This window comes from Mus musculus, chromosome 17 (genome assembly GCF_000001635.26).
Source record: "Mus musculus strain C57BL/6J chromosome 17, GRCm38.p6 C57BL/6J".
Classification (NCBI taxonomy): domain Eukaryota; kingdom Metazoa; phylum Chordata; class Mammalia; order Rodentia; family Muridae; genus Mus; species Mus musculus.
In genome coordinates this window covers 30,967,337-30,991,375 of record NC_000083.6, presented here as the reverse complement: position 1 = coordinate 30,991,375, position 24,039 = coordinate 30,967,337, and the positions used below count along the sequence as shown (strand labels likewise).

The window sequence follows — 24,039 nt, the reverse complement described above, 5'->3', positions numbered from 1 at the left end:
ACACACACACACAGAGTTCCTGCCTCTGAAAGGCTTGCTTTTGTCTTCTATGTTTTAGAGCACAGTCATATGACACAGACTGCATCGTTCTGATCCAACCCAACACAGTTAAAGACACATGGTCTTATGATAAACCTTACCAGTCCATGTGATTCAAATTACCCTGGAAAAAGTGCCTCCAGGGACTGTTAGAGAAACCCATAGGGGACAGTGCCCCATGGCATGAGCTCCTGGCCTTCCCTTTCCTCCTCTGGGACACCCAGGGCAGAGAACCCCCTTGTCTCCCATCAGAAGCTGGGTATCACCATCCCCACCCCTGCCGACTTTGGGGGGCTTGGGCAGACAGCCACTGTGCTTATCTAGGGGACTCCTGCTTCTCAACCCCCTCCCCTGATTTCCTTAGATAGATCTGCCAAAGCATTGGGTCACCATTCAAATGTCACCATTTCAAAGTGATCTCCAGGCAGAGCTCTAAACCCTGCTAGGAAATGATGAGCCATTAGCCCATCACCTCCAGAGCCGGGCTTGGTATCTTGAATGTGTATATGGTACACAATTGTTTTCTGCCCTGAGACACTAGACAGGTAAAGCAACTGTGTTCAAAAATGGGCCAAGGATGAAATATTCTTAAAGGGAAAGGCTAATCTAAAAACTTGGGATGGAGCTGCTGCAGTTGGCCATCAAAGTGGGGAAGGGGCTCAATCAACATCCGTTGTTGATGTTGTATACAACCATTTAAAGAGAGGTGATGCATGTTATCCATCACCTCTGAGGACTCTTGGATCCAGGTACTTGGAGAGTTGAGAAATCCAGGATAAAGAAAGCAGGGCCTCAGAGCCTCTGGAGCCAGACTGGCACAGCTCCTGAGGCTGCATGGTCCACTCCATCAGAGTAGCACCCATTGGCTTCTGGACATACCAGCATGTTAATCAGAATCAACACTAGGTGGCACTGTCCAGCCCTCCCGTTAAAACTCAGACTTCCTGGCTAGGTTGAAATTCCCCTGGTTCACTAGATTATAGGTGCTTTATCTATACTTTAAAAAGTCATGCAATCTAGGGCTGGGGCCGGGGCCGGGGCCGGGGCCGGGGCCGGGGCCGGGGCCGGGGCCGGGGCCGGGGCCGGGGCTGGGGCTGGGGGAGAAGTAACTTGTAAGGGGTATAGGGTTTCCACTGAGGGTAATTAAACATTCTGAAATTAGATGATGGTGGTAGCTGCAGATATTTGCAAACAATATAAACCAGTGGATTTTCACACTTGCGACTATCACACTGTCTGAAATGGAGCTCAACTTTTAAATTTCATGTATGTGTGTGTGTGCATGCATGCATGCCCACATGCATTCAGTGCATACATATTACAGGGGATGGAACCTAGAGTCTGGTGAATTCCAGGTAAACATTGTAACACCCTTAGCTTTCTATTTTATAAATTTCAAAGCAGGTCTCACTAAGTCATCCATGCTAGTCATGAGCTCTCTCGGTAGCACACATAGGCTTTAAACTTGGAATCCTCTTGCCTCCACTTCTTGATTATGGCTCTGCACCAGCAAAACCCTGGTTAAGCACTTTGTTGAATATAGACAGGGCTTTCTGCTCCACAGGGAAGGTGAAGCAAGAAGGGGTATGGCTTCTGCCTCCTCCAGACAGGCCACAGCCAGACAGTTCAGGATGCTTAAACCTGCTGGAGTCTGGCCCAGCTTCCCCCAGAAACAGGTAATCCACAAGACCCATAGGTCTTATACCTAGTTGGCAGCATGTAGAATCCCCCTGCCTCCTTCCTTTATTCCTGTGGAGTAGGACTGACCATGCTAACTCACCGTTCTGAAGAACAACTCTACGAACTCTCGGTGCTCCCTGCTGCTGGTATTGAGGAAGGATTCCGAATACTGCATGCTCGTGATCCGGACGTTACCGGCAAGTTTCTGGGCCACTGCAGGATGGAGAATGCATTAGGTCACAGACTGTCATTTCAGTGTCCCTGATGGCTACAGGAGCATCAAAGCTGTCCTGGCTCCAAAGAAGAAACAGAGACTGATTGCTGCCCACAGCCATGGACCACCAGGCTCCAAAGGATATGGAACAGCATGCCGCTGGCTGGCGTCTCTTGAGTTTTTACTGCAAGCCAGGCAGCTGGCTAGCAAACCGGGACAGTTGGAGAGGAAACAGGCACCAAGAGACAGTCAAGACCACAGTGTAAACCAGACTTACCTGGATACCAAGCCTCTGCTCAGAGCTCAGCGCCTATGCCTCACTGGGGGGCCTTGTTCAGTCAGCTCCTTTCCCGCCCTGTGGTCATACCTCTCTGTGGTCTAAGGGTGGCCCCACTTTGACCTGGCCTATTCTCTGTGAGTCTTTGCCTTTTGGGGCTTCTAGGAACCCATGGAACATGCACATAGACTAGAGCTTAGACTGTTCCCAGTCGCATCCTGGCTTCTGGCACGTCAGTCTTTACATATTCAACCCAGTCCCTGAATGGCTGTGCCATGTCTGCTCCATGTAAGGAGCCTGGGACACCAAATGGGAATGACAACCTTCTCCCCCTGGTGACATCCAGTGCACCTCCCAAGAGAATCTCACTCAGACCTAAGACAAACTGTAAAGCCATCCCACTACCGTTCCCAATGAGCCTCAAACCCCGTGTTCTTGGGGGAGAGGGGACAGTGTTATTGTACCAAGGGGCCAGAACCATGGTCAGAGGCACACACAACGTAATGGGAGGGCCATAGCAGCAGCAACGGTAGGAGCAGACATGGGACACGTCTTAGAGCCATACACACCCATAGACAACCCCTTCCTTCCAGAGTGAAGGAGACCTTCAGGGGTCTCCTGGCTTGGCTCAGACACAAGGGCTTTTCCTGCCTGACCACCCTCTATTCCAGATGGCCATGAGCTGTTTTTACTGCACCCGAATAGGTCATCTTAGGCACCACCCAAAGAATGTACCCCCAACCTCGAGACACAGCACCCAGAGTGTGGGGAACTCCCTGAGTTGTGAAGACCGTCTACAGCATCACACACATAGAAGAGTCGTGTGTTGGGAAACAGATGTCAAGTAGTAATTAAGAAGAAAAGAGGGTGTTAGCTGACTATGTAACTGTGGGAAGGACTGTCTCCTGTGTAATGGGGTCCCTGTGTTGTTATTCAAGTCTGACACCATCTCCTCCCAAAGTGAGCCAGGTGCTTCTATGCTGAGAAGGGTATGGACACCCAGTACCCCACAGTCAGCTTATTCTCTGCTCAACTTTCATGCCTGTCTGCTTGCCCAGAGATCCTTACCTGTCCGCACTTTCAGCTGTGTTCTGGCACCTTCTTTCCCACACACCTTAGCCACAATCTCCACCAGATACAAGGTTCCCCATTCCAGTCCTGACAATGTCACATTATTGTTCTGGGTCTCCATGGTCATGGCAGGACCCCGAGGAGAGACCAATGTGAGGTGGAAGGCAGGGGAGAGGCGGATGTCTGCAGGCCACTCGAGGGAGAAGCTGGTACTGGTCACGTTAGAGACCGTGACCTTTCCAATGGGTCCAGGAACTGGGAAGTGGGACAAAAATCGTTGACATGAACATCGATCCACCTACATTGTGGGACAGGAAAAGAGCTTCCAAAGGCCCAAAGTCTAATATTTAACAATGCAGGGAGGGGTGAAGCCAGCCAGTGATGCAGACTCTCATGACCCCATTACAGAGACAGTACCCCTGTGCACAGGACCTTGTGGGACCCTTAGCTTGGCTTCTTAATGGAAGCCCTGTGTTATGACAACAGGAATTGGTTCCTAGGATATTTCGTTCCAGGGATGGCTCATCCCCAGCCCTGGGGTCCTAGGCTGCCTCAAACCATTCCTCCTCTGCAGGTTCTGGGTGGCTCCTCCACAAGGTGATCTAGTCTAATCCTTTACAGGTGTCCCAGGGGCAGACATTGGCACTGCTGGCTTGAGAGTCCCTCTGACAGGGAAGTCTCCTGTGGGATAATCCTGGCTCACAGGGTCCTGGAGCCCATGTTGTACCTCAGAGGAAACAAGGGTCACCCTTGTCAGTGGCTCAGTTTGGGCAAAATCCACAGTGGATGTGGCATGGTAAACTGACCAAGGGGCAGGGGACACTGTCAGCTAGGCCATGAGCCTCAGCCCACATGCTGGTTGGAAGGGTCATTCATTCCTAGGTGTTCCCAAGACCTGGTGACAAACTAAACCCTTTGTGTACCACCTGGACCAGCTGGGGGGTTGCAGAACAGCTGTGACGTAGATAACTGAAGTACACACAGGGGTATTGAAGGCTGGGAGATGTCAGGGCTGCATAATCAATGGAGGTTCAGTGTGGCTGGGGTGAGGAAGAGGGCTTCATGGGGTCAGCAGGAAAGCTGGAGTTTGGGAAGCTGGGATAGTATAACACTGATGACAGATGAGGGTGCGGTGCTGCTTGGAATTATGGGATTGCTCCAGTACTAGATGGGATACATACTCCCTAAAGTCCCTCTCCCTCCTGTCTATCTTCTCCCTCAACTGTTGAAAGCCAAGGGCTCATAAGAAGTAAAAAGGGAGAGAGCCGGGGATGAGAAGGGAGCCTTTATTCTCTCTTACTAGACCAGACACCTGCTGCCAAAGAGAACCACACTGTCCCATGTCTGAGCCCACCTATGTTCAAGATGAGAAGGCACAACCAACATTTCTGGCAAGTCTGACGCCAGGGCCCACACAGGCTGAGGTTCCAACTGGGGTCCCTGTCCCCAGATGACTCACCACAGGCAGGGGACTCTGGAGTCACATCGGTTGGGGCCGATGGCGGGCCTGGGAAGGAGGAAGATCGAGGGTCTTCATTCTGTAGTCTTGTGGAGTTCGGAGGTGTCTTCCAAGTGGGACTGGAGTGCCACACAACATAGCCCGTGGTTGTAGCAGTCAGGAAGGGTGGATCTTTGGTGATAAGTTCCTGTGACTCTCGAGTGGTGTGCAGTGGGGCATCTGTGGTCCCCTGATGGGTTCCATGGGTCTGTCCTGGAGCCCAGGGAACAGAGCTTGTCACCCCACTGGTACTTCTGTGGGTTTTGCCCAGGTTTGGGGTCACGTTGGGCACCTCCATACCTTGTCCCGTGCTATTCCTATCCTGCCTGACTATGCTACCCCCATCTCTCACTGATGGGGGCACTGGGGTCCAGGTTTGACTTCTTGCTGGGGTGCTCCTTGGGTGCTTGGAACTTAGTGACTCGGTGAGGGTCTCTGGGCCAAAGGTTGTTATTCCCGTACTGGCAGCTGGGACTGTGACCTTCGTTGTTACAGACAGTTCATCTCCTGTGGGGATCACCATGTCACCTACAAGATATATCCACTGTCAGATGCAAGAAACAGCCATCAGAGTCTCCTTACAAGCAAGAGCCATCCCTAGAGAAAGACACTGCATTGCAAAGATGCCCTCAACCCTTTGTGAGTCTGGAGAGATGACTTAGCAGCCAAGAACACTTGCTCTTCTTCCGGGTGACACAAGTTCGTTCCTCGGATTCAGTAAGGAGCTCACAGTGCTCTATAACCCCACCTCTAGGGAATCTGGTGCTCTCTTTGGACCGCTGCAGGCAACGGCATTAGTGTACACCCATCAACATAGACGAGCATGCAGATACATAATGGAAAGCGAATCTATAAAAACAAAATTGTCCCGTCGCAGTGGTGTGGACCTGTAATCCCACCTCTGAGGAAGCAGAGGCAGGAGGATACCTGGGGTTCAGTAATCAGCCAGGCTAACCTTATCTGTGAGTTTTGGATTCCAGTGAGAGGAGACCCGTAGTGTGTACATACGGTTAATCCTAGCACAAGGTGTATGGTTCAGCCTCTACAAGCACATGCACATACATGTGACTACCACACACACACATATGCACACACAAGATGGGGGGAGAAGGAGGAGAAGAAAGAGGAAGAGGAGGAGTAGGAGGAGGAGGAGGAAAAGAAGAAGGAGGGGGAGGAGGAAGGGAGGGAGGGAGGGAGGGAGAGAGAGAGAGAAAGAGAGAGAGAGAGAGAGAGATTGAGAGAGATTGAGAGAGAGAGAGAGAGAGAGAGAGAGAGAGAGAGAGAGAGAGAGAGAGAAAGAGAGAGAGAGCTCCTTTTCCCCAGCATGCTCCCAAGGCAGACATGACTAATCAGGACAGAACATCTGATATCTGTAAGGGTAGACTTAACTAATCGGATACAGAATCAGATATCTGCAAGTATCTGCCTTCTGCTTCTTAGCTCAGCCCCTTCCCCCACTAAAAGACTTGGAGAGTGGGTAAAGATACGTCAGGACTAAGACTCAGGAGCCCCTTCCCCACCCCTGGAGGTCCCTCTTCTAGTTTTTACATTCTCTTCATCTTGAATCCATTAAGAAATGATTTCCCACCACTGCCTGCCCCCTCTCACCCCCCCACCCCCGCTCCTGGGGACATTTCGTGACTTTCTTGGGCTGGGGTACTTTGCTTATGTGGATTCTTTTATGTGTATGTGCGCGCGTGTGTGTGCATGTGGTGTGTATGTATATATATATATATGCATACATACCCTCGCAGACCCTGCCAGCCCTGGAGGGGCTGGCATCCCTGGCTGTGAGGCACTGGCACGTGTAGGAGCCCTCCAGGTTGATGCAGCGTGCGCTCGGGTGGCAGTCATGCTCCGAGCTGTGTGCACACTCATCCCAGTCTGTGGGAAGAGGAGGGAGTGTTAGTGAGAAAGGGGCCGGACTGGTCAGGAAGCAGAAGGGGAGCAGACAAACTCTCTCTGCCCTTCCTACAGAGAACTGCTGGGCACGGATGGGCCTCCTGAGGCCCAAGTCTGTCAAACACTCAACGTGAAAATTCTCTCTTTGGCTTGGCAAAAAGAATTAATAACAGGGTTGGTGAAGCAGCTCCAAGGTGAGCAGCTGACTGACAGACATTGTAGTACCGTGCCCTGACCACCTGACACAGGGATCTCCCTACCCCGACCTCCACCACCTCTCATCCCTGCCCTATGGACTCCTCCTTTTGCACTGTGTGCCGGACCAGTGACTGTAAAAGGCAGTCCAGAGGGAAGGAGCCCACGTCAGGAGGAGCCTGAGGTTCTGTCCCTTGCTTCTCATAGAGGAGCCCGGGATATGATTTACACTTTTATTTTATTTGACTTTCAGGTAAAGGGAAGACTAGCTCAAACTGCTGCTGCCTGAGCAACTTGTGAGCCCCATTGCCCTAAGAGACAACATACCTTGCACGAATGTCCTCTGCTGGTCAACCTGGAACACGTTGCTCACAGACAGGACGGGCAGCATAGGCGTCAGTGTGTGGACCCCCACTGAAAAGTCAGGGTCTTGCAGGGTGAGTCTAAGCGTCACCACTAGACTCCCTGCCTGCAGAGACACGATCTGCATCCTCAGCCTCCCTTGTCTGTACAGGTCAGAGATGGCTTGGGGGAAGGAGTTTTGCACCTAGCCGGGAGACACACGTGGCTGCTCAGATGGCTGCTGGAGATGCCCCCCTCCCTTGCCCCCACTCACGAGCTCCCTGTTCCAGCTCTCCCTGGAACAGCTGTGGAGTCCCACAGTACCCACCACAACCCAGCCTCTGGCTACTCATGGACAGTCCACCCAACTGTCCTTGAAGGGAATGTGTGGCCTGTGGGTGAAATAGGGAGCCAGTCAGCTTGATTGATGAGCTTACTGACAGGGAAGGCCAACCAAGAACGCCCCAATGGCTTGTAGCAGTGACCTCCTTACTGGGAAGACACCAATCTCTCCCCTACCATCCCATGAGCAGTATGACTAGCTTAGGGGGACCCATAACAACAACCGACAAAAACCTAGCTAGCTAAGAACCTTCGAGGGGAACCAGGCAGGGGGATCATCTCTAAGGTCAGCCTGAGCCATATGGTGAGCTCTAAGCCAGCCTAGGATGCAGAATGAGAGCCCGTCTTTAAAAAACAAAACAAAAGAAGCTGGTGCTCTTAGAGGCAGGTATCAGGGGCAGCTCTCCAATAGTCTGCCATCTCTGCACACCCTGCACATAGAAGACCCTAGATCTTTTTATTCTAGACTCTTTCCAGGGAGGTTGGTATGCAGAGTAGCCTGGGGACCTCAGGATGGTGGCTCCCTCCAGAACAAAAGACAAACCCTTCTACCATCGGCGTAGCAAACAGAACCTCCCCTTCTGGAACATGACTCAGGGTCTATAAGATCTGGGCTTCCTAAGTCAGGGGTTGCTCAGTTGAAGGATGCCCCCGTTTGCAGACATGCAGGTCTTCATAGACAGTGCCCTGCATAGTGTCTGGGAAGGGCAGGATGGAGAACCAGCCTTATCTGTTTCTTGGGCCATCTGCTATGCTGCGATAGGCACTCTACCACTAAACTAGAAGCCTTGTGCTTTCTAACAACATCAGCAACAGTATTATCAAGCTAGCTTGTGGTTTTCCAAAGGGGTAAAATCCCAGGCCCTGGATAGCTGGAGAAAGGCAGCTTTCTCTCCAACCCAGAACCTATGTTAGCTAGAAAATACTAGCTCCATTCTCCAGGCCTGGCGCCGGTGTCTCCTGCCAACCACAGGGGGCAACAGATGCTAAGACTGGTGGCAGAGACTTGCTCAGGAAGCTACTATGAAGCTACATAGGATAAGAGCACCCAAGGCAGAGATTTGTACAGTAAGTCCAGCCATATGATCAAGGTTCTGATTTGATGGAAGATTGCTATCCCAAGAGAGGCCATGTTGGGGGTTGTGACCTCCGCAGGCTGTTACAGAACATATGACTTTGCCCAACCACAAGGAGGAGCCAGATTGATGATATACACTTGTGCATGTGTATGTGAACATGTATGTGTATGTACATGTAAATGGGTGAGTATGTATGTGCACATGTGAGCATGTGTATCACATGTGTCTACATGTGCACACATGTGACTGCGTGTGTGCATGCATGTATGTGTGTGTTTGTCCTTCATGTGTGCATATGCATATGTGTGCGTCCTTGTTCCGAGTACTTGAGGGCAGGCCAGCGGTCTGCCGTCCTGCTACCTCATGAAACAGCTGTCGAGAAAAGTTCCAGAATTCCCCGCTGCTGCAGTCAAGAATCTGCTCTGTCAGGTTACGGTCCATGATCCGTATTGTGACTTGGAAAACCTGGGCATCTGAGACAGAAGTGACACAAATTAGCTAAAACCCTGGGAGGGGAAGTCGCATGCTGGGGTTAAGGTATACCTAGGTGACAGAATGCTCAACTAGCATGAGCACGGTCCTGGCCTTAGTCACCAGCATCATTCACTCAAAAAACAGCTATGGGCGTTCCTGCCCTTGCTTTCCTCAAAGCCTCTTCTTTTATTGGTACATCTTTTGAAGAAAATAAATCAAGAGATCAATTTTAGACTGAGGTGATCAAACTGGAGAAATCTATACAAGGAATGGTAACACTGACACTTGCTCCATAGTGAAAGAATCAACCCATGTCAGATGCATGCTGTCACCTGGGACAGGGACACTGAGTCACCAGACTTGTAGGAGCTGGTTTTCAGGTTGCACATGTGGGGTCCCAAGGCCCCTCCAGCTGTCCTTTCCTGGCATGGGAGAATGTGCTGAGTAAAGGGCCTGACCAGGTCCTCATGTTCAACCACTGCCCATGTCCCTACATTAGAGTCTGCTGGTCCCAGTCTGCCAGGACCTGCTGGGTTTCAGCACAAAAAGTGCCACTGCTTTGACCCTTGCCACGAGGTTGCCTCTCCTCAAGACGTTAGGGGCCTATGTCTCTTTTACAAGAGTAAACCCAGTGTGCACAGGCACTGGGGTGAGCACCGCTGTAGTCTGTTATGCTCTCTAACGATTGACAGCCACAGATTAACTCCAGCCTGGGATGGAGAGCCCCGGGCCCACGGGCTAAGGACTCAACCCAACAGATCACATGTTGCATGTCACACAGAAGCCACAGAAATGTTGCCAGAGCTGCAGGGAGGTTCTTGTGCCTGGGAGTCATTCCTTCCAGGGGACACCTGGAACCAGCTCCCCACATACTGTTTGCCCTGCACCCAAACCTGCGACAAGCTTAAGCCACTCCTGGAAGGGAGAAGATTCTGTAGTGACAATGAGTCTGACCCTAGCCTGCAGCTACCATCTGTGCTAGGGGAGGGACAGATCTGAGAGCCTAGGACCTCAAGGTTGTGGAGTCCCCCTCCTCTTTTCATACTGCAGCCTCAGAACTAAGGGAGCCACCTCATTGTCTTGCCTAGTCTGTAGGTCGCCATGACCGGGCAGAGCCAGGCAGGCAACCTATAAAGACTGGATGTCCACATCAGCTGCCACCGAGTGCCCGAGGTCTGAGCAATATGCATGTGTCCTGTAGGTTTGGAAGAATCTGTCCAAACCTACTGGTGCAGGCAGAGTGGATGCTATGAGCCACAGGAAATAGGATGTGCTTCCATTTCATCAAGACACCCCTGAGCCACCCAGCCCTGATAGCAGGAAGCTATTCAGATGGTCCCGGAAGAGTCTGTGTGGCTGAATGTCTGTGTCACACCGTGATCTGTGGGTACCTCCTTCCTATACCTGACAAAGTTCATGTTCGCCAGACTATTAGAAAGCAGGTCTTCACAGAGCTTGTAGGTCAGCAAGCAAGGAGCCCGTGTAAGCACCATGCAGCACTCTGTCCAGTGTGGGATCACCAGCGGATCAGAGAGAGCTCATGCAAGTAGACAACCCTCCCGCTCTGCATTCAGAAGGAATTGTATGACATGCTAGAGTCCCAGAACTCTGGGACAGGAAAGCCCACTCCAGGAAGCACGGCTTTCAGACTAGTGCCTTACCTGTCTTGACAACCAGTGTGGCAGAGACATTGGCCCCGCACCCCAGGTAGCTAGTCCTCACTCTGTAAAGTACTCCAGCCTCCAAGTCAGACACAGCCATAGTGTGGCCCCTTGTCCAAGCGCTTCTGAGTATCTCTTTGCCTTTGTACACTTGAATGTGGAAATTGTAGTTCTGAGTGGAATTCAAACTCCAGGACACATGGAAACTGCTGCTGGTGACATTAAGTGCCACGAAATCTCGGATTGGAGGGCAATCTGGGGAAAAATAAACATGGACTTCAGAGAGGAGGCATCTCAGCTTTCATCCCACCTGCTCACCCAGCAGGGTGACTAATGCTCAGAACAACACTCGCTCATCTTACAACAATTAACTAATTTACTTAGTTTAAAAACAAAGGTTGAAGGCTGAGAAGACAGCTAGGTAGATTAACCGATTGCCTCAAAAGTGAGGGGGGGGGAGGGGAGCAGATCCCCAAACCCATGTAAATGCCTGGTAATCATGGCAGCTGCCTGTAACTCCAGCACTTCCTAGACGGGGATAGGGGACCACTGCCTCTCACCTAGAGCAAGCTGGCTAGTGAAGCTAGACGATCACACTGATAGGCTCTGGCCCAAGTGAGAGACCCTGCCTCAAAGGGTATAGTGGAGAGAAATTGAGGAAGACTCCTAGCTCCTCCTAGCTCAGGCCTCCGTGTGTGAATGTGCATATGTGTACGGACACATGCATGCACCAATAAATACAGGCACATGTGTACACACACCACAGAGGCATATACACTAAAGTGAGTTACATGGTAGGTAGGAAGTCACCTGGTGTTGTTGCCTGGCCTCTGTATGCACCCACACACAGAAGTTAGAACAGTCTATGGGAACCATGAAACCATGACCAAAAGAGGTCTATAGTGAAGGCCATTGTTCTGTGCTGTGGCCAGGGTGTGTGTGTAAAATATGGGCTTGACATGTGTTGCCAGGCTACGGTCGGTCATGCGTGTCCTGCATGTCCAACTGCGTGTCCACAAGGCTTTTATCCTGATTGTCTTTAGCCATTGGCTTAGGAGTCAGACAGGGTTTCCTCCACAGCCCCGTTTTCACTTTCCCATCTAAACATGAGTTCTGCAGAGCAAGCAAAGTATTAAACAGCATCCACTCTATAACTAAAGTGGAATTCAAGCTCCGCTTCGGGTGGACCAGGAGCTCTGGCTCCCTGGTGGTCGGCTCCCAGTGGGAACTATGTAAGAAGTGGGTGCCATCAGAGTTTTTACACCAGAATTTCAGTTCTGCTAAAAAGAATAAGCAATCAGGACTTAAAAATATTTTGTAAAAGCCATACTAAAGGGGGAAAAACCCCTCTTAAATGATATGGTTTCCCAACACCTTTTTTATGAGAGCTTGAAGGATACAGTTGAAGAGATAAATCAGTCAGTAAGGCCATTAAGCCTTGCAGTTTGAGGCAGAACGTCCTGCTCCAAAGCTATCCAAACACAGGGCGGAGAATGCACGATGACCTTGAGAGGGCTCTTATGTAGAAAAGAGCTGGTGTGATGAAATCTAGGGTGGTCCTAAATGTAATCACAGGTGCCTTCATAGCAGAGCATCAGAGGGACAGTTAACACAGCAAGAACAGGAGGTCACATGAGGACAGAGTGGAGAAAGAACCGTAGGCGCTGACATCAAAGGCTAGAGAAGCGCCACGAGCCAAGGAGTGCAGGCAGCCATCAGAAAAGGCAGGGAGCGAATCATCCCAGAGCCCCCAGAGGACCCTCAGTCCAACCATCTGGCCTAGTGATATCTGTCGTGAGCTCGTGGTCTCCTGGACTTCGAGAGGATGTTTTCCATGATTTATGCTGCGCTGTCCAAGGTACTTTGTTCCAGCGGCTACAGGGTGGTTATACATCCTCAAGTCCTGTTCAGTGAGTTTCCAGGCAGCCTTCCACACTGGGCAGAAAAACTTGTGGGGTAGCTCTTTGGATCACTCCAGTACCCTAAGGCCAACCTGTCTTTGTAGAACCCTTCTGTGGTGTTTTAAGATAAAAACTCACCTCACCCCCTCTTTCCCAGGAACTTGGATCCATCCTCCACCAACCAGGACGCCTCCTTCCTATGATTACTCTGAAGCTTACCATGGCCCTAGCAAACAACACTTGACTCTTGAGGTTTCCCACGATCTGAGAGTGTCCCCACACCCTCTGTCCTCCATCTTAGGGGACAACATCATCACCAGCACCTGTGTCCCCCTGAGAGAGACCCCAAAGGTCTGTTCTGATGGCTCTCCTTCATGGAAGAAAGGGACAAGGAAACTTGTTAGACCATCACCTGAGATCCCAGCCATGTCTTCCTTCAGCCCTGCTCCCAGCTGGAAGTGGTCTAAGAAGGTGCTAGAAGATAGAAGGCTTACTGGATGGGGGGTATGTCTAAGCAAGTATGGGGGCGGCATCATCGTCCACACTGCTATGAGATTTGTCGTTGATGTGGCTATTTGGGAGCCATCCCATATGCCTGTGGGTGAACCTATGCTAGGCTTGGAGCCCTCTCTTCGGTCCATTGTTAGAGCCTTATGTCAGGTGTGTAGATCTCTGTTCACACAGCAAAGTGCTACAGAAAGAAACCCCGATCTTCCAAAATCCAGGTCAAAAGCTCTGTGGCTCTCCCCATGCTGTGGCTGGGGACAGAATCCCAAAATTCAATGATCCTTTTGGAGTTGTTCATCAGAGTCACCAGGGCTATGGTTCTGGGCTCTTGTTCCTTCTGGGTGGCCCTGAGCCATCTCCTTCTGATCAGGGACACGGGGACACCACTTCATGAGATCTCTCTGTCAAACTCTGTTCCTCTTTTCTTTTGCATCCAGCAGCTTGACACCCAAGTCTTGTGGAATGTGAAGCCTCGAAGACAGACTCAATCAAACATTCTGGTTATTGAAATCAAACTCAAATGGGAGCCACAAGGATTGCCTGAGGGATCATTCCTCTTACTCCAAGCCAGCCTTGCTCACTTTGGCAGTTGGCACTCCTGCCCCACCAGGCCACAAATGGTGGCAGCTAAAAAGCTGGCAGGTGCCAGTCGAGCATGGAGATTAGATAGGGGAGGATCCAGGCCTTCCTCAAGGCAGGACACATCCCTAGAATAGCAAGGGCAAATTATGCAAGACTTCTTTGGGCTGTTGTCTTGTGCAAGAATCCAGCTGCTCCATGGACCATCTGTTGGGTGACTAATTTCACAAGAAATGCATCTGAAAATTATGCTGTATTTTCCAGCGACTTGTACAGCTGAGCCAGTCCAACAGATTGCCCCTTTGTATTAGCTTCTAAATTTAAAATACATGCAGCAAAAACTGGTTTGAACGCTCAAGTCTGGAAACACACACACACACACACACACACACACACACACACACACACACACACGCACATACAGCCCTCTTCCATCTAGAAAAGCCTTCCTTTGTCTTGTCCCCTATCCATCCTCAGTCCTTGATCTGGAAGCTACTAGGGGCTTATTCTGCCTATGGCACAGCCCAATTTAACTGGTAGCAAAAGTAATTGCAGAGAGAGCCTAGCATCTTAGCAGACCATTGACCACAGTCAAAACGACAGTGTTACAGCCTGTCTACCCACTACAAGGACAGGATACTCAGAATCTACAGACCAGGGAATCTCTGAAACATGAGAGCACACAGCAAGCTCCCGGGAATTACAGTGTGTGAGGTAGGCATGCAATTCTTCAGAAGCCTAAAATTCCTGGGCTCCTCAGATAGAAGGCCTTTGAAGGCAGAATGGAGTTGCTAGTTGTCTGTCTTCATTTGCAATAACAGGGGACCCTAGGAATGGAACCTTCAAGGTCCTTATATTGCAGAGATGTGCAGTGCAACCTCACTATGTGTCTTAGTTTGGGTTTTATTGCTGTGAACAGACACCATGACCAAGGCAACATTGTTGTCTTATATGGACAACATTTTATTGGGGCTGGCTTACAGGTTCAGAGGTTCAGTCCATTATCATCAGGGTGGGAGCATGACAGTATCCAGGCAGGCATGGTCCAGGAAGAGCTGAGAGTTCTACATCTTGTTCCAAAGGCAGCTAGGAGAGGACTGACTTCCAGGCAGCTAGGATGAGGGTTTTAAAGCCCATGCCCACGATGACACATCTACTCCAACAAAACCACACCTACTCCAACAAGGCCACACCTCTTAATAGTGCCATTCTCCAACCTAAGTATATACAAACCATCACACTATGTCTGGCATTTTCTCAAGAGATCTGAGCCCTGGTGTATGGTCCACTACCTTTCTGTTACTAAAGTTGAGTGACATGACCTGTCACTTTCAGGGGAATGAGGGACACAGGGAAGTTTCAGCAGAACTCATGCACACAAAACTCCATGGGTTTCTCCCACTAAGGAGGGAGATGGTGGCATGAGGTTTCTATCTAGGTCTCTAATCCTTCCCTACCCAGCACCATGATGCACCATGAAGTAATGCACTGTGCGTGGAATTGAGAGATCTGGGGAGAAAACATCAGGAGATTGGGTGACCACCAGGGGCCACAGGAGGCTAAGAGATAATACTGCACATTCTATTCAGAATCCAGCCAGGGTATCCTTAAGAAGAGACACAGAGTCTCCAGGTTGCAAAGGACAGAGCCAGAGATGCCTTCACCCTGGCTGTGAGGTCCACTCTGCTGTCTGTGTATATATACACCTAGGACCATTCTCTGAAGTACTCTTAGCCCTACCAAGCACTAATAGGGTCCAGGGCCAATAAGAAGGGCAACCCCACTTAAAGATAAGTCCCTGTCACAGGATCTCATGGATTTTCCAGGGAGATAGTCACAAAGTCCAATCCATAGGATGGCATGGGGTCTCTGTCTAGGTCTCTAATTGGTCCCCACCCAGCACCAGGGAGCACCAGAGATAATGCAGGGCTGAGGGAGACCAGAATACCTGTGATGACAAGGGGTGGAAGGAGAGGCAGAAGGAAAAATTATACAATTTAAAGTAAATAGTTCCAGAGCTCTCAGAGATAAGTGCTAAAGACAGCTGAGACACAGGCTTGGACTTTAAAGATGATAATGAAGAGAATACCACAGTTCAGAGACTGGAGACTGGATATTAAGGAGACGTTATCTTGGCCACAAAGGGACAATAATGGGGTATGTTATTTTGGATATTAGAATGAAGGTTTGATGCTTATGGGAGGTAGGAGGAGAGGGAAGCTGGCCAAGCTGGTGCAAGGTGGCACAGGGGTGGGAGTGGGGTTGTTGTTGTGGATCACACACTAGTGTGTGTATGTGTGTGTGTGTTCAAAGTCCCCATAGCCTCCCTGCCTCCACCTCCAGCTTGGTCTTTATGATACCCATACAAAGCCAGAGATGAACCAGTTCTCCCTTTGGGATTGATATAAATGTCCCTTAAGTCTATCTCCATTTGTTCTAGAATATTTGATCACATTGTCAACTGGAAAAGTCTTGTTGTGGTGTGGTTCAGTCCTTGCACACACCTTTAACCCAAGAACTTTATGTAAACAAAAGCTAAATAAAGTCAGCCATAGGTTAAGAGGTAGAGCAAGAAACCAGCAGACAGGGAGTAAAAATAGAAAAACTCAGGAAAGAGAAAGGAGGGTCTTTGAGCTGAAGGGTATTTAAGATAGTGAGAAGAAGAAGAAGAAGAAGAAGAAGAAGAAGAAGAAGAAGAAGAAGAAGAAGAAGAAGAAGAAGAAGAAGAAGAAGGGGAGGGGGAGGGGGAGGGGGAGGGGAGGGGGAGGGGGAGGGGGAGGGGGAGGGGGAGGGAGAGGAGGAGGGGGAGGGGGAGGGGGAGGGAGAGGAGGAGGAAGGGAGGAAGTAGCTTTTTCTTTCTGGGACTTTGAAGGAGTTGGAAGGTCAGCCAGGTGCTTTCTCTGCCTCTCTGATCTAGCAAGGCTTTCACAGCAGCCTCTGGCTCCTGAGTCTTCATTTGTTAAAATGGAATGTTTGGGTTTTTTTTTTTTTTAAATAACATCTTTCATCACCTTGGGAAATTTGTAACTGTCCCTTTCCTGTGCCTCCCATGCCCACTCTCCATGTGTAACTGGACACTGCATTTCCTGTATGGGCCATGCATTAACCAGACAGTTGCCATGTCAAGGATTAACTGCACACGGCTAGGAGAGTAGGCAAGGCTGCAGGGACCTAGCAGCCATTCTGCACCCGGGAGCAGAGGAACCAAAGGAGGAACCAAAGGGCTGTACAAGACAGTTTATGTTTATACAACATGGCGCTGATGGGTCTGCACGTCCAGAGGCCTAATGCTGGATGTCTAGCGGGGGCCGGGAATCAACACAAAACGGCCGATACTGACATGCGGGGGGAAGGGGGAAATATGTGGTAATGGAATGTAACCATTCCTGCATTCCTGGAATAATGTCACCTTTGTGTGATCCTACTTAACTATGGCTTTAAGGTCAGAGCATTGTGCCTTCACCAGCCTGTGTGTGTGTGTGTGTGTGTCCACCTGAGACCTGTACATTGGCCTGTGTCTGTGCCTGTATGCGGCCTATGTGTACCTGCATGTACCTAAGTGCCTGCTCCTGCCTTCCTTCCCAGTGGCCTGAGTGTCAATGAATAAGTCTCTCTTATCTGCCCATGACTCATCCAAGTTCTCTTACACCTCCCACCTACCATGACCTTCCTCTGCTCCTGGCTTTGGAGCCTAGACCTCACACACTCATGGGAAGATGGCCGTAGTACTTGAGGTCCATAAGCCATCTACCCTAGACCTGCTTTCTTTATCACTCTCATGACTTCTGAGGACTCCAGCAGTACCTTCATCTGTGTGGTTCAGCCGCTGGGAAGACACACATTGGTAGGAGCCCTCCAGGTTCCGACACTGCTCTCTTACAGAGCAGGCTTGCAGCTCACTGTGAAGACACTCGTTCACGTCTGTGGAAAAGGGGGAACTGGTGAGATAACCCTGAAGCTATTTCAGCCTGAACATGCTTACTCAGTGATCCCAGGCAGCTGTATGGGATATGGCTGTATGGCAGCTGTATAGCCCATGCACACGGCTCTGGGGCTGGCCTGAGCCTCGGTGGTCATAGCATGACAGGTCTAAGAATAAACCAAAGGAACCAGAAGTTTCCTGAGCTGAGAAGAATCTGGAACATCGCCCAACATTTCCAGATGGCCTGGCCCTTCCTCTTGTGTCTGTCATCTTTCTCCACGCCCCCCCCCCCAACACTGGCCTCATATAAAGCCACTCTTTCCAGGATGAAGAAAGCACATCTAAATATGTTTACACATAAGCTCATGGTCACCCACAAAGCACCAACCCCCTTCTCCTGGAGGAAAGTAAGTGTGTGATCTTTAGCTATTTATCTTCATGCATATTCTACTTTCTATACATGTGATTTATGGAGATAACCAATTGGATCACAATGACCTCTTGATATGACAGCCTCCAACCTAGAGCCATACCTTGCCAATCGGGACCCTCCTCCTCTCCCCTAACCACCCAGTGAAAATCCACATCTGCAGCAGGTTCTAACTAAGGATGCTCACTGGCCTTCAGAAATGGGCCTGTGACCTGTGGTGGAGGGACATTTGCAGAAGGACAAGATGGGTGTTTTGGTCATGGGCCACTGACACCAGAGACAGGACTGCCCAGGAGCTTAGCTGCACCTCTCCACAGTTTCACCAGGAGGAGGTTGTCAGTCCCCAGGCCTTTGCTTATACACCAGTGACTGCTATGTGCCAGCATCAGACCTAAGGGACGGAAATAAAAAGTTTGCCAAACCCTGACAGATTAAAAAAAACAAAACCATAGGTGTTATAATTTCTTTCATTGAGAGTCTTGAGTTTTTCATGTGTCATAATCTGTTGTTTTCAGCTTAATGTTCCATGGACAGGTGATGAGTGTGCTAGGGAGAAAGGAAGGAGTAGAGGAGGCTCTGTGTGAGTGTGTGTGTGTGTGTGTGTGTGTGTGTGTGTGTGTGAGTGTATGTATGTGTATGTGTGAGTAAGTGTGTCAATGTGTATAAGTGACTGTGTCAATGTGTATGAGTGTGTATAATATGTGGGAGTGTGTGTATGTGTGTGTGAGTGTATGGGTGTGAGTGTGTGCATGTATGTGTATGTGTGAGTAAGTGTGTCAATGTGTATAAGTGACTGTGTCAATGTGTATGAGTGTGTATAATATGTGTGTGAGTGTGTGTATGTGTGTGAGTGTGTCAATATATGTGTGAGTGTGCCCATGTGTATGAGTATGTATATATGTTTGTGTGTGAGTGTGTGAATGTGTGTGTGTGTATGTGTGTGTGAGTGTGTGTGAGTTTGTCAGTGTGTGTGAACATGTGTATGTTTGTGTATGAGTGTGTGTGTCAATGTGTTTGTGAGTGTGTCAATGTATGCATGTGTGTGTGTGTGGTGTGCACTGGGAGCAGGTGCTGATGGAGCAAAAACAGTTCCTCAAATCCACACACAGGAACTTGAGTTTAAACTTGGATTGGGCCAGAATGAGCAGAAGATGAGTCAAGCCACGCCCACACTCTGCAGAGCAATACATCCGAACCAGCCATCTCCCACGTCAGAGTGTAGGCTGCTTTAACAGGAGCAGCTCTAGCCTCAGAGTCTGCTTGGCAGTGTCCCCAGAGGGCAGGCTCACCTTGCACCTGGATGCTGACCACCTCATAGACCCGATTCACCATGTCATCCAACATGACGGAGACATTGGCTACCGTCATGAGCCGTGGAAAGCCCATCAGTAGCCATGACACAGTGGTGAATGTGTCCTTGCCACCAGTCGAGGTCAGGTAGTGTACAGCTGGGTTCAGAGGCTGCAAGGCACTGGTAACCTGGGAAGCAGAACCAGAAGGATCAACAGTGGAAGGACATCCTGTGCAAGGGGAAGGAGCCAGAGGCAAGGGAAGCTGAAACACACACACGCACACGCACATGCACACCCACATGTACACGCACATGCACACGCACACATATGCACTTGTCTACCCAACAGTAAAGAAATGTTATAAGGATAGGTTGTTTGCCTAGCATTCATGAAGCCCCAGGTTTGATCCTCAGCACCACATTAACTGGGCAGAGTGGCATACACCTGTAATTCTACCACTTGGAAGGTGGAGCCAGGAGAATCAAGTTCAAGGTCATCTTTGATGACCTGGTGAGCTCAAGGCTAGCCTGGGCAATAGGAGATTGCTTATAGGAGATGAAGATGATGAAGGGGAAGAACAGGAGGAGGAACAAGAGGAGGAGAAGGAAGAAGAGGAAGAGCAGAAGGAGGAGGGAAAAGAGGAGGAGTGAGAAGAGGAGGAGGAAGGGGAGGAGGAGGGAGAGCAGGAGGAGGAAGAGGAGGAGTGAGAGAAGGAGAGAGAGAGCAGGAGGAGGAGGGAGAAGAGTAGGAGGAAGAGTAGGAGGAGGAGGGAGAAGGGGAGGAAGAGGAGGAAGACGGAGAGCAGGAGGAGGAAGGAGAGCAGGAAGAGAGAGAAGAGGAGGAGGAGGAGGAGGAAGAAGAAGAGGGCTGTTACAGTATCTTACATTTGTGACCTTCCCAGAAAATCAGAGTGGCTTCAGCTTCTATAGGTAGATTCAGCCCCACACAAACACAGGTATGAAGCCCTGCTCTCCAGCAGCAGGTGAGGCCTCAGTTGGACATAGCTGTGCCTGGATAAGCTGAGGGTGGACCTTGATGTTGTCATTATTAAAAGGGGACATTTGAGCTGGGTACAATAGCATATGCCTGTATCCCGGCCACTTGAGGGGCTAAAGCAGAAAGATCACCCAGTCCCAGGAGTCTGAGACCCAGCCTGAGCGACTTAGTGAGAGTCCACCTCAGTCCATCATACAGTAAATTGTGGACACACAGCTGGACATGCTCAGAGTAAGGACAGTGTGACGAGGCCTAGGGGACAGATGGAATACAAGCCAAGAGGAAGAGCTTTGCTCTTGGGCTCTCAGCCTCCAGAGGGAACATCATTGCTTACCCTGATGACAGATTTTTCCAGCCCATGGAGCCAGAGAGAACCCTTTCTGCCAAACCATCTATAATCAGTAACGCTTTACTGGGGTAGCCCCAGGTGGCCTGCAAAGCTGTGGACCTCAGCCCCCACCCCTGCAGAAACCTGGTCTCTTACATCGAATAATATAGGCAGGGAATATAGAGGTAAGGAGCGGCCACTAGAAGGTGAGGCCTCCCGCTCTCCTGTCTGAGGATGTTATTTTAGATGGACAGTACTTTGGTTTTTTGTTTTATCTTAAATCTTTTGTAGGATGCTTCCCGGTTAGCCTGCATCTCAGCATCTCGACCCCAGGGACACCAGGCATGTTGGCACTGCACACCCCGACTGGTGTCTCCAAAGCAGGTTTGTAAACAGACCTGACTCTGTGGGGCCAGAGACCTGGATCCCTTCCCAGGAGACAGTGTAACTAACTCAGGAGGTAAGCCAAGATCCACCCATCCCCCCACCCCCCTTGCTGGAACCCTTTAGTAGCCCCAGGAGCCTGCAGCTGCTGCAGCCAGGAGCCTGCCTGGGCAAGCTGACTCCCTCAGGAGGAAGGCAACTGCAGGGTTACAGAAACAGTGGGTTCAAGTGACAGGTCTCAGGGCCTAGTGTGTCAGGAATTGCTACAAACACCTCGCCTCGCCTCGTAGGCTGTGATGGTTAATACTGTCGACTTGATAGGTTAACCAACAGAAGCTCAGAGACTTGACTCTTTCGGTGATTAAATCCTGAGGTGGGAAGACACACTCTGAATGTGCACCGTACCATTCCATGGACTGCATCCTGTGAGCCCAAATTAACCTTCCTTCCTCGAGTTACTCAGATATGGTCCCAGATACTGTTTAAACCACAGCTGCTGCTCCGCGTGGGATTATGGTCGCTTGCATTGAGTGGATGAATATCTCAGGCACAGAGAGGTGAAACAATTTATCCAAGATCCCAGCAGATGCCAGGCTGGGCTCTGTACCCTGGTGGCCTGGCTGCAGAGCTGGGTTCCTATTGGCCCCATGGGTTGGCTCTCAACAAACCAATAGCAAACAAGGATTGTGGGCACCACAGAGCTTCTAGGCAGAGGTAAGATTGCAGAAGACCCCTAGGACAACAGCATCACCTCACAGGTACAAGGACAGGGTTAGCGTGCCTGGCTGGTAGATGTAGTGACTGAGGGATCCCGTTCTTAGCCTCGCACCTGTGGGACGTAGTCTGTGGGGCCTAGAGATGCAGAATGGAAATTGTCACCCCTTGCTGGATTCATTACTCTGTGGTAAGCCAGCAACAGGGCAGCAAACCCCACTGGGCCCTCCATGTGTACAGCCTTTTATCCACAGTTGACTCTAAGAGTGCAGGCTGCTATTTAAAGGCACAGTGGTTGGAGGGGGGGGGGATGTCCTGCTATCCTAGGATCCCCAAGTCGGGACAATGCTGCCATAGAGAGATATCCTGACTAGAAATAGCTGTGGTATGTCTGAAGTATGGCTGCAATGAAGGGTCTCTATTAGGGTAGCTTTGACCTCAAGGGGTATTGGGCACTGCCTGGAGCCATGTTTGGTTGTCATACTGGGGGATGCTCCTGGCCTAAACACTAGGATTCTACAAAGTGAGAATGGGCACTTCAGGGTTGGGGGCTGAGGGGCTAAGGCCATACTGAGCAGCTCAAGGAGGCTTGCCCCATCCCACACACCAGGTGCAGACGTCAGAACGCATAAAACCACACTCTGATCAGAGACATTCTACTGTGTCTCTCTGGATTTTGGTTTGTTTGTTTTTTGAGACAGTCTCAAGTAGCCTAGGCTGACCTTGAACTTGCTTTATAGCCACGGATGGCCTTGAACTCCTCCTGATCGTCCTGTCTGCCTGATCGTGCTGTCTGCCTGATCGTGCTGTCTGCCTGATCGTCCTGTCTGCATGCCCCATGGGTTAGGAGTTACAGGGGACGCTCATTTACTTTTGTTAAGAATTCAAGTTTGCTTCAGGGTCAGTCACTCAGGACACTTAGGGGATGTCCCCCTTTTCTGTCTGCCCAGGGAGAAACATGACATTTGTAACCATCGCTCACCAAAGAGTAGAGCAGGCGCGTGTGGTTCCGGAGCCCAGGGTCCTCTCGCTGCAGGTCCTCGAAGCCCACCTTCACCAGCACAGTCACGTTGTACCAGCTCACCATGCTCTTCTCTGTACCTGCAGGTCAGAAGCCAATGAGTTACAATCCTGGGGACAGGGCTCAGCCACCAGAGGCCATGGGTGGTCAGCAGGGCCTGGAAGGCAGGAGATCGTCCTTCTGCATAAAATGCCTGCAGGGAGCTTCCTGCTGTCTGCACTCTTCCTGTTGCTAAAAGGACCACTGGCTCCCACCTGTGAAGTCAAAGACCTTGCTTGAAGAGAGACCCTTGGGACACAGTTCAGTCTTTCTTTGTTACAATGTAACATAAAATCAGTGCAATCCACTGTTGCTTCCTTACACTGACAGCAAATGGTATGGTGTGTGGTATTCTCTGTAACACCATTTACATTAGACGTCACCTGCTGTCTAGGTGAATAGTATCAGTGCCTGACATTAGAATGTCATATGTGACTGCATACTAGACAGTGGATGCTGTCACTTGTAGCACATGTAACATTCGTATATCCAGTCTATTCAGTTACCCTTAGAAACAGGAAACATGGGTTCCAAGACTCCCGGGGGGTCACCAGAGTCTGCAGATGTCCTAGTCCCACGAAAACTGAACAAGTTGGGCTGGAGAGATGGCTCAGTGGGTAAGAGTTCTGGCTGTTCCTCTAGAGGACCTGAGTCAATTTCCAGCACCCACACAGTTGCTTCCAACCCTCTGTAACTCCAGTCCCAGGCAAACCCCATGCCTTCTTCTGGCCTTGGTGGGTACCATACACACAGGCAAAAGACTCATACACATAAAAAATAATAGATAAATAAATAAAATAAAAACTATTTAAAGTGGACAAGGGTTTGCATGTCAGCAAACTCTCTCCCAGCCTCTCTAAACGTATCTGGATAGTGCTGAGTGCAATGTAAATAAATGCCCGTCAGTTTCTGTATATGCATTGTTTAGGGAACAGTGATTTTTTTTTTTTTTAAATATCATTACAAGTCCACTACCAATGTGCCCACATCAGGTCTTCCTGTTTAGGACACATATCAACAACAAAACATTTTTCAAATGTTTTAAATAATTCAGAATACAGAGCCTTTAAATACGAGGGCCAGCTGCAGTTCAGGAGTATAATGGGCATTGAGAAGAATTATAATATATTAATCCTTGATACTATATGTGAT

General features: G+C 50.0%; 1 protein-coding gene across 2 annotated transcripts in view; it reads right to left on the bottom strand.

Annotated features, from left to right (window-relative positions):
- Umodl1 (uromodulin-like 1) overlaps positions 1–24,039 on the bottom strand; it is a 56,063-nt gene that overhangs the window by 19,335 nt on the left and 12,689 nt on the right. The window contains exons 4-14 of one of the 2 annotated variants that reach the window (XM_006524614.2): positions 22,810–22,928; positions 19,403–19,592; positions 17,566–17,682; positions 10,775–11,029; positions 9,000–9,112; positions 7,204–7,423; positions 6,526–6,663; positions 5,080–5,307; positions 4,741–4,992; positions 3,279–3,536; positions 1,820–1,932 (exon numbers count right to left, since the gene is read on the bottom strand). In XM_006524614.2, coding sequence (XP_006524677.1) covers positions 1,820–1,932; positions 3,279–3,536; positions 4,741–4,992; positions 5,080–5,307; positions 6,526–6,663; positions 7,204–7,423; positions 9,000–9,112; positions 10,775–11,029; positions 17,566–17,682; positions 19,403–19,592; positions 22,810–22,928 — 2,003 coding nt within the window. Of the gene's footprint in view, positions 1–1,819; positions 1,933–3,278; positions 3,537–4,740; positions 5,308–6,525; positions 6,664–7,203; positions 7,424–8,999; positions 9,113–10,774; positions 11,030–17,565; positions 17,683–19,402; positions 19,593–22,809; positions 22,929–24,039 lie in introns of both variants that reach the window. The other variant, NM_177465.4, reaches the window with a different exon arrangement.